The 15,469-nt window shown below is 39.0% G+C and overlaps 1 protein-coding gene across 2 annotated transcripts in view; it reads right to left on the reverse strand.

Moving 5' to 3' along the window:
* snrka (SNF related kinase a) overlaps positions 1 to 15,469 on the reverse strand; it is a 37,544-nt gene that overhangs the window by 17,137 nt on the left and 4,938 nt on the right. For both annotated transcript variants that reach the window (XM_083558060.1, XM_083558061.1), the window contains exon 2: positions 10,562 to 11,274. In XM_083558060.1, coding sequence (XP_083414186.1) covers positions 10,562 to 11,150 — 589 coding nt within the window. In that variant the 5' untranslated portion in view covers positions 11,151 to 11,274. The remainder of the gene's footprint in view (positions 1 to 10,561; positions 11,275 to 15,469) is intronic.

Below are 15,469 nucleotides of genomic sequence, written 5' to 3' on the forward strand. Positions count from 1 at the left end.
TGTGTGTGTGTATATATATATATATATATATACATACACATATATACATACACATATATACATACACACACACACACACACACACACATACATACACACACACACACACACACACACACACATACGTGTTTATATGTGTGTGTATATATAATGTATATATACACACATATAAACACATACATTATATATACATATACACACACACACACACATATATGTGTGTGTGTGTGTGTGTGTGTGTGTGTGTGTGTGTGTGTGTGTGTGTGTGTATATATATATATATATATATATATATACACATACACACACACACACGTGTGTGTATATATGTGTGTATACACACACACACACACACACACACACACACACACAGACACAGACACAGACACATATATATAAATAAAACCATGATATTTTGTTCATCTGTGAATTTATAATATATCTATATATAATAATATCTATCTATCTGTAATTAAGTTTATTTTGTATAATTAAATGATAGATAAATTAAATATAAATTTTACACAAGCATTTAAACGTCTTAAATCCGCAGTGAATCACGTTTGAAAACAGAAGTTAACTGTTGTAGACAAATGCTATAAAAAGAGAATGGAACAGAGAAACGCAGCGAGCTACAGGCCTGATTTAAAAAAATAAAATCTATTATCTTTAGTCCTGTACAAAGGGGCGTTTTCCTGCTGCCGGTTGACCCTGTGCTGTCTGCCATTTTCGCTCTGTTATCTTCCAGTCATGCTAACCTGTAACTTCAGCAGGCCAACTAATCAATAACTGCATTCGTTGACAACGAATTTCATTATCAATTTTATTGATTAGTTCTTGAAGCCCTACGTCAGACTACAGTATGTTATTTAAAAAAGAAAAGAAAAAAAATCCCCTAGGACACACTAAGGCATTTATATCTGCTTACACAGTTGGTAGCCTGGTAAGACAGAAACAAAAATCAGCAGGTAAATGTACATCTCTTTCTGCTGAGGTTGCAGTGCAGCTAAATATTAACACTCTGGTGGAAAATGTATATATGTTAACCAAGCAAATTCCCTACGCTCTGGGTCAGAAATCGGAACCTCTAAGTCAGAAACAAATCAGACATCAAAACACCTTTTTCTCTCTCTATACAGGTTTCACAAGCTGTGTGCTGAGCAAGGAACTTATGGGAGTGTACATAAAGAGAAGGGAGGGCTTTCCAAAGGGCCTACAACCTCATGCTTGTTTAATTTTGAATGACTGCAGCAGAAAGTAAAGGCAGGCCCTGGCTTGCTATGAAATCACTCCATCATTGTGGAGGAATCTGAAGGTGGTTATTAATCTACAGACTGGACCAAGAAGAAACTGAAGCAGCCAATAGCTTTACAACAGAAACTGTGAATTGCAACATAATCACTTAAGGTGGACTGTAACTTTATTTACAAGATCACCATGGTAATTGAAATATCTATAACTGCTGATACAAGCTAGCTTTAAAACATAACAGAAATAAGTAACAATTTGCTGCTTCATTTATTTCACTGGATGATCATTTCTTTGTGAGAGAGGTTTAGACCATTTACATTTGCGGCATTTAGCAGATGCCCTTATCCAGAGCGACGTACAAAAGTGCTTTGAGTCTCTAGTAATGAATAAATCTACACTGGTACGCCAGATTACAAACTAAATATAAATATAACTCTTGAATTCTACAAAGCAAACTTGGAAAGTGCTAATTTAAGTGTGTCAGGAAGAGGTAGATCTTCAATCGTCGCTTGAAGATAGTCAGGGACTCCGCTGTACGGACATCTAGGGGAAGTTCATTCCACCACCTCGGTGGCAGAACAGAGAAGAGAATTTAAGTGTACTCTCATTCTTAGAGAAGGTGGTAGACCAGTCAGTTACAGTCAGTTACAGCTGCAGATGCCAAAAACAGCCATAGCAGCTCACCGACAGCTACTGCAGTAAGTTTCACACAACACATCTCAAGCACCATCCAAAAGCATGGTTTTAAGTAGTTCAAGTCAGACCACAGTGAGACTGAGCATGGACACTTCTACTCGGATTAAAGGACCAAGTTATTTCTTTTACATTTATACACCCTTAGTTTGGCAATAGATCTAAGAGCCAGTCTCATTTGAGCTCTTGGAAGCAAATTAAAAACAAAAACGGCTGAAATTGCTCCACAGTGGAAAGATGAACACAACCGTAAGCAGCTGTTTTTTTTGTCTCATTTGGTTCATCATCTAAAACAAAATATGTGAAAGTGTATGTAATCCCCTATTGTAAAATGCCCCAATCTGTTAACTTCCTTTCACACAAACCCTTAAAGGCAACAAACAATAACACTTGTGTAAATAAATGAAAGGGGAAACACCACTATTCTGCACTTACTTGAGCAGACAGGATGCCAAGGTGAGTAAAAACAAAGAAAGCCACTTCCTGCATGACCCCAACCACACCCACACCCCCCTAATGCCCTCTTGCTCTTTCAATTGTATACATAACTCGCTCTCAGATGGCACAGTGTGTTGCTATAGCGACCAGCAGGCTAGATTAATTACCCTGTGGGCAAACGGTACTGTGTCTGGCTGGCACGGGTAAGATCTGGACGACACTGCTCTAAACATAGATCCATCATGTCCCCCCATTTTCCTGCCTCTATGGCAGTCATTCCTGCTATTCTTTCCCCGTTCCCTGTTTTCCCCAAGCTTCAGCAGGGAAGTGCCAACTCTCAGAGTGAAAACAATCTGTTGGAAACAAAGGGGTGAAGAGACAAGGAAAGGAGGCGGAAGGGGATGAGGGGGTAGCACCATCCTTAAAAGCTTTCCTGTAGTGTCAGAGCAGCACAAGCAGCAAGACTCACGTAAACCCGGCATGCTAACATATGCACCTCGGTGGTGGTTTAATGAGCGATTCTGGAATTTGACACTTGGCCGAGTTTGCTCCTTTTACATTGAATCACTCCACCACTGCTCTAAACATCACATAAAACTCATTGAAAAAGGCAAAGTAAAGACACAAATATATAGGGTTTGGACAATACAGAAGCCATGTGAGCAGAGAGAAAGCAGTCCACAGGCCTGACAACAGCGAAGCTACACAATCTATTAGGGAAGTGCATACAAAGTTCCAAAAAAACAACATAACAATGGCAACAAATGAAACAAACCACAAAGTTGCCAACAAAGACAATATAGAGCAACAATAGGCAACTTTTAATGCTTAAGCATTATTAATTAGTTCATGGCTATAACTAACACAAGCACTTACTGCCTCACATCAATAACACCACAGACAAGGAATACACAAATATAACTATAAAAATATCTATATATTTTACCTCAATGTGAAGAATAAATTCTATTGTCATTTGATTAGACAAGACACGCTAGATCTATGAAAATCTTTTGCAAAATCAAGGGGGAAAAAAAAAAAAAAAAAAAAAGGAATGATCTGCTACAGAAGCAGCAATGGTTCATGTTTAGAAAACTGGAGCCACTTAATTATGGGCAGTTTTATATACACTATAAAGGCTAAAAGCAAGAGGACACCTGACCTGATCACCACATATGAGGGTATTAATACAGAGTTGGTCCTCCTTTGATGTTATAATCAGCACACACTTCTGAGAAGTATTTTTGGAAGGACTACATTTTGGAGCATAGGGATTTGCGCATTCAATGCCAAATGTATTATTTTTGCGTTCCTGTGCACAGAGGTCAAGGGAAGAAGCAAGATGTATTCTTTATTCTCTTTTTAGTTCTTATTACTGTTACAATAATTTTGTGACAACAGTTTGGTTAAAGAACCACATGCAGGCGTGATGTACGCATACTTTTGGCCACTCAGCGACCTATGTTTTGAGTATTGGTTTACTTGGTCTGCAGGAGGACCATGCTTGTTCAATAAGTAACCCTTGCACTATAAACTTATATCACAGAAGAGAGACATCATTTTAAAGGTCACTGAATGAAATAATTACAGTTGGGTCTTGTTCTGTGTACTTTAATGCTTTGCCTGAATTGTTAAAACTTTAATTTTTTGTGTGTGCCTGAGCCTTCTTTCACCTTAGAAATATTTCTAAGCTAAGAAATATGTTATCTATATCTGATGCAGAGAAGCTCGTCCATGCGTTTATGACCTCTAGAATAGACTACTGTAATGCATTACTAGGTGGATGTCCTGCATCATTAATAAACAAGCTTCAGTTAGTTCAGAATGCCACAGCAAGAGTTCTTACCAGGTCAAGAAAATACGATCATATAACCCCAATCTTATCGTCCCTACATTGGCTTCCTATTAAGTTTCGAATAGACTACAAACTACTGCTACTCACTTATAAAGCACTAAATGGTTTGGCTCCCATGTATCTATCCAGTCTCTTAACACGCTACAATCCGCCACGCTCCCTGAGATCTCAAAACTCTGGGCTTCTAGTAGTTCCTAGAATAGCAAAGTCCACTAAAGGCGGTAGAGCATTTTCACATTTAGCTCCTAAACTCTGGAATAGTCTTCCTGACAGTGTTCGGGGTTCAGATACACTCTCCCAGTTTAAGTGCAGATTAAAAACATATCTTTTTAGCAAAGCCTACACATAACACACATCACACACATCACATCATAACCTTGTGCTCCAGAACATCTGATCACATGCACATTATCAACTTGTGCTGTTAATATCATGAACAGCAGCTACGCTAATTCCTCTCCACTGCTTCTCTTTCTCTCCCCATCCCGAGGCATCCTGAGGTTTGGCCAGCTCCAGTCACGTCCCACCTCGTGAAGATTATGGACCTATGGATGATCATGGAGAAGTAGATGCCGAGTGTTTAAAGGCCCTGGCATGGAGAAGCTGATGCTGGATCTATGATGATCACAAATTGTTCTGTATTGTTGAAAGATTTATGACCAAACTTTTGATGTCACCCATATGAGGATGGGTTCCCCTTTGAGTCTGGTTCCTCTCAAGGTTTCTTCCTCATATCATCTAAGGGAGTTTTTCCTTGCCACTGTCGCCACGGCTGCTCATCAGGGACAAACGCACACCATTCACCTTCACTGTTGTTTTCTGTAAAGCTGCTTTGAGACAATGTCTGTTGTGAAAAGCGCTATACAAATAAACTTGACTTGACTTGACTTAATTGCAAAAAAATAAACAGCCAAGTCATGATTGTGATCTTCCTGTTTTTCGGTGTCAACCTTTAGGTGAACACCTTTCATAAAAGTGTGTGCCTGAGCTAATTAAAATATTGCTACTCAGCATACTATAAATCTGTTCACTCTCACAACTTTAGTCGATACACTGTCAGAACTTTAGTTCTAATAGAGACTTAGATTTTGAAACTTTAAACCACTTGTTAAAATGCCTCATACAGCGTGCCAGAAAACCTGCATTTGAAACAACAGTTACTAATATTGAAGATTGCTGTGATCACTGTACAGTAGGATTGTGACCTCAGCCAGAGACCTGAGCAAGACTGAAGTGTCCAAGCAGTTGGTTGTCTGCACCATTTATATCTTAACCCACACATCCTCCATCGACACCCATGGTACATGGGCAAGAAGGATAACTAAATCCAGCATACTGTGTACAGGACGGGTCAGCTGGCAATCGAATGTGGTTAATTCACCGTGTCACGCTGTGCTGCACTGTCTGGTGGGAAAGGCATTTTTAGGCATACACACTAGTTCAAAGTAAAGGCAAAGCATACAATCTGAGCCAAAAATTAATTATGAAAATCTACACATAGAAAATTTTAGAACATCAGATTATCAGACTTCATTAAATAAAAACAAACAAACAAATAAATAAATAAAACTGTTTACACCAACATCAAGCACTATGTATTATTCAGCTGAATTTCTAGCGAATCACTTTGAACAAAATAACTTTAATGCACGTGTCAAACCTCGTTTCCAGAGAGCTCAGAGCAACTACTTCCTGTACAAATGTGGGTTAAACCAGCCCGGTTAGTTTCCGACAGATTTACTGGCATCCAAAAGTTGCAGTAGCACACTGAGAAAGAAAAATCCAAACCACTCACTCATTGATCGATCCTTCATTCTCTGGACTCTCTTAATCCCATAATAAAGTGATAAAATGATGAGGATTAAGAAGCAAAGATCATAGCTCATATTACACATCTTTAAATTAACTTGGCCGTGTACAGAGTTAATTAAAGCTAGAATCTAAACACAGACTTTTAAAACAAACAAAAAGAAAAAGAGTCATCTAAACCGATCATCTTGAAATATCTAAATTATAGCAGGAAGGATTCATATCCCACAGTGGGTTTCTAAGGGTCAATTCTGTTGCCATAATTAGAGGGCAAAGAAACAGCCAAAAAAAAAAAACCCTGATATTTTCAATATACAAAATAACTTTAATGTAATGGCAATGGCACTAAAATCGCAAGCTGAACTCAGTACAGCACACTTAGTGGGCGAGTGACAAACACAGGCCTTTTAGTAACCGGCTGGTCTACTCCTGTGCTCAAGATGACAGACACAAACCAATTACCTTTTCCTAATTACACTTGATCAACATCTCATTCTTCTCGGAAAGCAACTAAATCGATCACCCTACACATTTATTATGAAAGAATTGAAGATCATCTGAAATCACAGCAGGGATTACAAAACAAAACTTTTTATTATTACCATAAAATCAACATGTATTTGCTTAAAAACTGCAACACTTTCACTCAACGTCAGAGTATGTATGATTTTTTAACTATTTATTTGTATGATACAGCTGCAAATAAGTATTTGAACACCTGAGAAAGTCAATGTTAATATTTGGTACAGTAGCCTTTGTTTGCAATTACAGAGGTCAAACGTTTCCTGTAGTTTTTCACCAGGTTTGCACACACTGCAGGAGGGATTTTGGCCCACTCCTCCACACAGATCTTCTCTAGATCAGTCAGGTTTCTGGCCTGTCGCTGAGAAACACAGAGTTTGAGCTCCCTCCAAAGATTCTCTATTGGGTTTAGGTCTGGAGACTGGCTAGGCCACGCCAGAACCTTAATATGCTTCTTACAGAGCCACTCCTTGGTTATCCTGGCTGTGTGCTTCGGGTCATTGTCATGTTGGAAGACCCAGCCTCAAACCATCTTTAATGCTCTAACTGAGGGAAGGAGGTTGTTCCCCAAAATCTCGCAATACATGGCCCCGGTCATCCTCTCCTTAATACAGTGCAGTCGCCCTGTCCCATGTGCAGAAAAACACCCCCAAAGCATGATGCTACCACCGTCATACTTCACAGTAGGGATGGTGTTCTTGGGATGGTACTCATCATTCTTCTTCCTCCAAACACGTTTAGTGGAATTATGACCCAAAAGTTCTATTTTGGTCTCATCTGACCACATGACTTTCTCCCATGACTCCTCTGGATCATCCAAATGGTCATTGGCAAACTTAAGACGTGCCTGGACATGTGCTGGTTTAAGCAGGGGAACCTTCCGTGCCATGCATGATTTCAAACCATGACGTCTTAGTGTATTACCAACAGTAACCTTGGAAACGGTGGTCCCAGATCTTTTCAGGTCATTGACCAGCTCCTCCCGTGTAGTTCTGGGCTGATTTCTCACCCTCCTTAGGATCATTGAGACCCCACGAGGTGAGATCTTGCATGGAGCCCCAGTCCGAGGGCGATTGACAGTCATGTTTAGCTTCTTCCATTTTCTAATGATTGCTCCAACAGTGGATCTTTTTTCACCAAACTACTTGGCAATTTCCCCGTAGCCCTTTCCAGCCTTGTGGAGGTGTACAATTTTGTCTCTAGTGTCTTTGGACAGCTCTTTGGTCTTGGCCATGTTAGTAGTTGGATTCTTACTGATTGTATGGGGTGGACAGGTGTCTTTATGCAGCTAACAACCTCAAACAGGTGCATCTAATTTAGGATAATAAATGTAGTGGAGGTGGACATTTTAAAGGCAGACTAACAGGTCTTTGAGGGTCAGAATTCTAGCTGATAGACAGGTGTTCAAACACTTATTTGCAGCTGTATCATACAAATAAATCGTTTAAAAATCATATATTGTGATTTCTGGATTTTTTTTTTTTTTTAGATTATGTCTCTCACAGTGGACATGCACCTACGATGACAATTTCAGACCCCTCCATGATTTCTAAGTGGGAGAACTTGCAAAATAGCAGGGTGTTCAAATACTTATTTTCCTCACTGTATGTATGTATGTATGTATGTACGTATGTATGTATATAAAATTTTAATTTAGCTGAAATAATTTTTAAACATTAAAACAAAGTTTAATTAGTTCAGCAGTGTATTTTAATGTGTAAATACTGAACTATGACTAACAGAAACGCACAGAAATATCTCCCATATTTACAAAAACACTTGCTCCGTAAAAAAATGTAATAAATAAAATAAAAATCAGTCTAAATATTAACATCTGAGATAAATCAGGAACAACACACTAGACCATGCTGTGACCTGAAAATAATGTTTGCTGAAATGTATTATTTCACAGTGTGTTGTTACCATTAACACAGCAACTTGCCAATGATTAGAATGTTTACTACAGTAAAGTACAAAACTTGCAAATTTCATTTAAACAGTTTAAATTTGAATTTAATGTTTTAAAACTTCCATCTGACAACTTGTTCTCTCTTATGTTATGACTGTTATAAGCAATCATTTCCTTGACCTCCAACACTTTTTATCCCTCTCTCTCAAAAAGCAGTGTCATTCATTCATTCATTCATTCATTTTCTCCCGCTTATCCGTATCTCGGGTCGCGGGGGCAGCAGTCTAAGCAGGCCTCCGCCTTCGACTGCTGCCCAATCCTCACAGCACCGTCCCTTACGGTTCCTCCTGCAGGTGGTGAGCCCACGGGAAGGCGGCCCCACGTCACTCCGGACCTTGATATTTCCCCCGGAGCATAGAGTGTTAAGGGCCTTGCTCAAGGGCCCAAGAGTGGCAGCTTGGCGATACCGGAACCCCAGACCTTCCGATCGGCAACCCAGCGCCTTAACCGCTGAAGCCACCACTCCCCCATAAAATAAATAAATAAATAAATAAAAACCAGCTCCGTCTTTAAAACTTTTTCCGAGCTGGTAAACATTTAAAATGTGTTTACAATGGAGACTTGATTCTAAACATTACAGAAACCTCTTCTAAATTATTCATGTTATACACAAAACTACTAAGGCTTTCATACAAAAATAATGCATACCTTCTGACCAATCAAATTTGAGCATTTATTTCTGCAGCAGTATAGTAGAGATGTATCGAGTCTAAACCAAGTGATACTTTGTAAGGCTTCTGTCTAGTTTCAGCTGTTGTGGAAACAACAACATGCAGAACAAAGTACCATCAATTAAGAAACGAGGCCGGAAATAATTCGAGTGGGGTGTCCAATGGCAGTCTGAGCACACTGGGTATTTGATCACACCGACAGTGTCAATAAGGAATGTTTAATCAGGGCTCCGGCAGTGAGGCTTCAGCTCAAACAAAAACAGGATTAACTGTTCCAACAGCCAATCGCCTGCAACTGTGACCAGACTACAAATCTAAACAGCACCAGCAGCCATTATGTTCTCCTGCCTCGTTTCTTTTGACACACTAATGGAGGGCCAAAACACAGACATGCTCTTAGTATAAAATGGAAAAAGAGAGAAAGCACGTGTATAAGAACCAATAGCTTAAATAACGCAAAATCAGGGTAGAATCTACCAAAAGATGCACCGTATGAACCTGAACAGGTAAATCCTCCTCATCCACCTCATTATCCATCCAAGCAGCACTTAGACGAGTAAAAGCAGTGGTCATTAACTAGCAACTAACAACAAAGACAATATGCTCTAAGCGGTTGCAGTACTATTCACATTTTAGTTATTACATTTTAGATATTATATATCTGCTCAAACACATCAGCCAGAAACACAGCCAGTAAACTTCTTGTAGAAGACCGAACGATAAATTTAGTATAAAAAATAAAAAAATACCAAGCATCACATTAGGGTTCTCTAACCCACATGCAATATCTAAATGGACACTTGCAGGACCAGGCTTGTCTAAACAAGAAAATCAACACATTCACAATGCCCCAAGAAAACCCTGTTTATACTGTTCAAGCATGTTAAAGCAGAAAAAAACAACAACATGTGACAGACAAGGAGCTCCAAGTGCAAGTGAACTATAGATTTTAAAACAGATAGGAAACACACAACTAATAAAAAAATTCAAATAAATAATCAATTGGCAACTTTCAGTGCCTTGTAAGTCGTTGTTTGCATTTACCCAATCATTTAAATATTAGGCTTATTATTTAAATGTGTACAGTAATAGTACAGTAATATTTGGGTAAGTAGATTTTGAGCTTTTCATTATTATGCTCAGCACATTTAGTACATTTACTGACAATCTAATGAAACCCAGTTCAAATTTAATTCAAGGGAAAGCAGCTAATGACGATGGGGAAAAATAAGTCTAATAACAGTGGGTTGTAATGTCTGTTAGAGCTATGGATCTTTGACTTAAATATACCACTCAGTGAACAAACAGGTATCTAGAACAGAGCATAGTCAAGCATTTTCACAATGTACTCACCTACTGCAGGTGCATCATACTCATCCCCCAGCAGGATCTCTGGAGCTGAATAGGCCAAAGACCCACAGCTGGTGGTTAGTTTTTTCCCAGGCTGAAATTTATTACTAAAGCCGAAGTCAGTAAGCTTAACGAGACCTTGCTTCTCGAAGAAAACCACATTTTCAGGCTTTAGATCACGATGGACTACATGCAGCCGGTGGCAGTAAGATATGGCATGGACAATCTGGGCAAAGTACTTCTTTGCCAGTTCCTCGTTGAGCCCTTCCTCATGCTTCATGATGTAGTCGAACATGTCGCCTCCATCCCCCAGCTCCAGGATCAGATACAGCTTGGTCTGCGTGTCGATGACTTCATAAAGGCGCACGATGTTGGGGTGCTGCACCAGCTTCATGCACCGCACCTCTTGAAAAAGGTGACCCGTGGCAACTGTGTCCAACTTGGTCTTGTCGATGACCTTCACTGCCACTTTCTCACCAGTGAAGACGTGGCGTGCCAGCTTTACCACAGCAAAATGCCCGCGCCCCAGCGTCTTGTCCAGGTCATACAGTCCGGCAATCTTGCCGTCATAGCCACGTTTAACACCTGCCATGACTGACGCTCCCCGGCTGGATGGGAAGAGGGGTTAACCCCAGGGGGAGGGGTTTACAGTAGAGGGAGAGAACAGCTCACTTCAACACACAGGCTGGTAATAGCAGACCCATCATGTCAGGATCCTGTCCAACAGAGAGAAATTTAAATATTTTAAAACAGAAGACATCATCAAGTTTGATTAAAGCAATATTACATTCTGAAAGAATTACGAGGTGAACCAAAGCTTGGATTTTTCCGTGACAATAAAACCTTGGCTAGACAGTGAAAAGAAAATGAAAATAAGTGGATGGCACATGGTTGGTGTCAGATGTGACACGTCAGCAGTTTTGGAAACTCTGTTTACATCCATTCTCTTTTCTGTCTGAATAATAGGGTCACCTGGGAATTATTATTCCAAACAATAACCGTGCAAACATCAATACCCACATGCCAAGTGGCTCAGCATGAAACATCAAAGACTAAAGAAGTGCTCCTTATGCACAAAGTAAGCTTCATTGAGACATGGCTTGCCGTGGTTGGAGTGACATTAGTGCTAATAAAGTTGCTAATATTGTTAAAGTGCAAACTTATACTTCACAGCACAGGCACCAGATCCTTCAACCAAGGTGGCAAAAATCTCAATTACCACCTGTGTTCCACAACTGCAAACATTGCATATGCACCGAAATGTAATTAAATGTGACACTTTCTCATGGACTGAGTGTGAGCTTTTTGGATTTGTGTTTGAATATGTATACATTCACTTTGATCAATTCTGTTCTAATAGCTGAAGCTCCATCACTTCAGACTCTGAAATGACTCATCTGTGCAATCTCTGCATGCAAAAGTCCCAACACATACTCTGCTATAACCAATCAGACAACAGTTTCCATCAAAAGCCACGTTTACATGTACACATTTTTGCCAGTCCGATTAAGTGGACTGTTTACATGATGTTATCTAACTTGATATTGTGTTTACGTGTGCCAGCGCTTTCAATTGGAATGACTTTGTGTACACGTTATCCTACATGGAATTCCATTATTATTTATGCATGTTATTTTTACGTAGTGCTGCTCCTATTCAAGCAAGAGTGTGACTTTGTAGCGTGAATACTGCTGCTGGAAAGTATGAGGAAAAGACGAGGGGCAGGACGCAGAGCTTTTTGTTGGCTGTGCATCCCTAAGAAGCATCTCAATACTACCCCTTCCCCTCCTCCGAAAAGCAATAGTGTGTGGATGAAGGTCTGTAGTGAGGACTGCTGGAAGTGGGTTGTATAGCTGGAATTTAGGGACCGGGAATAAAAACTAAACTTTGCATAATTCGCCGGTCATTCACACGTTTGTGTGGACTGGTAAAGGTAGTTAAGGCCCCAAAACAGATTACACTGCTCCATGTAAACACTGCTAATGTCTCACATAGACTTATGCAACTTTCCAATCACTGGATGCATATAAACCTGAGGATCCAGACAAAATGTAATAGTTTGCAGTGGTCAGGTGTATTTGTATAACTACAGCACATGTTTTCTGCCTATATTCAACATACCTTTTCTTTTATTTCAGTGAACAGTGACTGCAGTAAGTAAAAGAGAGTAAAGCTGCAGCAGTCAGGATTCCTTAAAAATACTGCATCTTTGTGCTATAAATAAATTTTTTCCCTTCACACTTAATTCATATTAAGGCTGCATAGTTAAGTGACATTCAGCTGAACACAGACTACATTAAAGACCAAATAAGACATTGAAAGTTTTGGGAAACTAATGTTCATAATAGTCTATTAAAAAACAAAAAACTAGCACAACAATGTTACTGATCCAAACATATTATGCGCGGAAAAACAGTTCCTCATAAAAGTAATTTAAAAAAATGCCTTCTGGTTTATTTATATAAACATAAACACATATGTAAGCTTTTAGTTTGTCTTATTCTTACAGAATATTTGAGCTACTTATTCAAACATTCAACAAGCAAATAAATCTGGTTGTTACATTATTGCAGAGAGACAATGCCAAACCACTTACACCTCATTGTATGTGAAATTCTGTTAGACTTCATGTTAACGAACAGCTGATGATGAATTACTGGGCTGTTGGTTATTTGTTCAGCACTACTCTTCAAATGGCTGTTTGATTACTTTCAGGCCTACTCGAAATATTTCATATGTATTTTCATGTCGCTCTTTGTAAAGCAATTACACAAGAGCTGCAGATGTCAACACTGGTTTTGGGAGTGGTCCACTGTGGTGAAATGAAACAACGAGACTTGACGACAACGACATTCTCTGTACGCGTTTCAAATTTCATCTAACAACAAAGCATCATAGCAACAGTCACACGTGATAAAAGGTGCTCATGCACAAGGAGAAAGGGGTATTGGTGCAATGTGAATGAAACCATTAATAACATGCTTTCTCAAAATGAGCAAAATAACCAAGCCAGTACATTTTACTCTCACTATTCTGAGACTAGAAAAAAACTTTATCCACGGTGTGTAGCTGGAAGAGATTTGATAAGAACGTACGTTTAAGTTATATGAATAAAAAAAAGCTGGTATTGGCATTAAAGACATCCAGAAATGTCCAATAATAAACCACTATATTATTCAGAACAATCAGAATGGCTCAGCACTTGATAAAGTCAATCACATGTTTACAATTGCCCACAACAACTTTGAGAACTGACTTTACTTGTTGTCTAACATACAATTGTAATCTGATACTCACTATGATTCCCTTCCCCTGGTAGACTGATCAGGGGACTGAACATACATATGCTTTATCTATACACACACACAGATACACATACATATTCACATACACTAATTGCTAGAGGTTTGTTGATCTGGGAATAACAAAGACTGTCAACTGACAATACTGCATTCATGCTCACAGTCATAGCTTCAAATGGGGGAAAATACAGTACAGTATACACACACACACACACACACACACACACACACACACTAACTGGTTTAATTATTTTTTTTGTCTTCAATAATAATAAGTGAAAATGTTAAATATATATAAAAACAATACTGCTTACTAAAAACGTGTGTATAGCATCGACTAAAATCAGTAAATTCCTAAAACCATTTTACAAAACAAAAAAACTAAAATATCAGCAGGCTAAAAAGTGAAATACGAAATGCATGCCTGCAAATCACTGACTGCTCCGAAAAATCAAAGCTCCTTATTGAAATAATCAAGACAGGAAATAAAATCCAGGCATAGGTATTTGCTGTGTTTACATGGAGTTTCAACATCTTTTACACCTAAACTATAACACACGTTTTCCACAGCTGCTCTGCAGCTTCCTTGTGAGCGAGTGCACACTGCACCCAGTAACAGTGAAGATGAGTAGAAAAACCAGAATATCTGAGGTTACGCTTAAATTTACAGCACAATGGTTGTTCGGATTTATTATAAAAAATTTTTTTAATGTAATTGAAGCCGCACGCGCTGAACATCACAGTAAAACAATATGGTTAGGATAGTCAGAAGAGCTTTGTTGTGTGAAATAAGAAGTGATTAATAGCAGCTGCAGAAACTCAAGTAATTCTAAAGTTCCACGTCTAAGCCACAAGAAACAAATATATGAAATAAAATTGGCACTCGGTATCAAGAGTTTTGTTATTGTACATGAGATCAGTAAAAATAGCTGAAGTATTAAAGCATTTGAGGGTTTGGAGATGATCCATTAAAATAATCCATCAGTATGGCCCTACAGCCACCAATAGCTCAATGGAGAGCCTTAACTCTACAAAAGTAAAGCATGAAAGACGTCACATCACCTGAGAACAAGTCCACCAATACAAAAAGATACGACTGACAGATTTTAATATCTGCAAGAACAAAAAAAGCACAAGTTGGAAAAAGAACACCACAGTGCTATTTAAAGTAACAGTATTGCGTGATTTAGAAATTTGAACAGACACAACATGAAGTGGAACCAAAAGAAAGAAACTGATGTCTATTACTCACTCCGCTGATAAATCTCACGATCTAAACACTTTTCTATCTGCACCTCAAAGTTTCAATAATAAAAACACACGCATGTGCTGCAAGTGCTGCATGGCACGCCGCGATTTGGAAACTGAATGGGTTGCGTAGCTGTCAAGTGTTAAAGTGGAGTTTGTTTTTAACTCAGACTTCAGCTTGTAGCAGGAAGGTTTGTAACTAGTTTGTTTATGAAGCAACAGTGCTCGTCAACGCACAAACACTGCGAGATGGAACTGAGATCGCAATTAATCTGAAAGGAATTCACAGCGCTTCACTTTTTCCACAGTTTGTTAGGTTACAGCCTTATTCCAAAATGAATTCGAATGGGGCCGCCTTCCC

Source organism: Silurus aristotelis, assembly GCF_946808225.1.
Source record: "Silurus aristotelis genome assembly, chromosome: 1".
In the NCBI taxonomy this organism is placed as follows: domain Eukaryota; kingdom Metazoa; phylum Chordata; class Actinopteri; order Siluriformes; family Siluridae; genus Silurus; species Silurus aristotelis.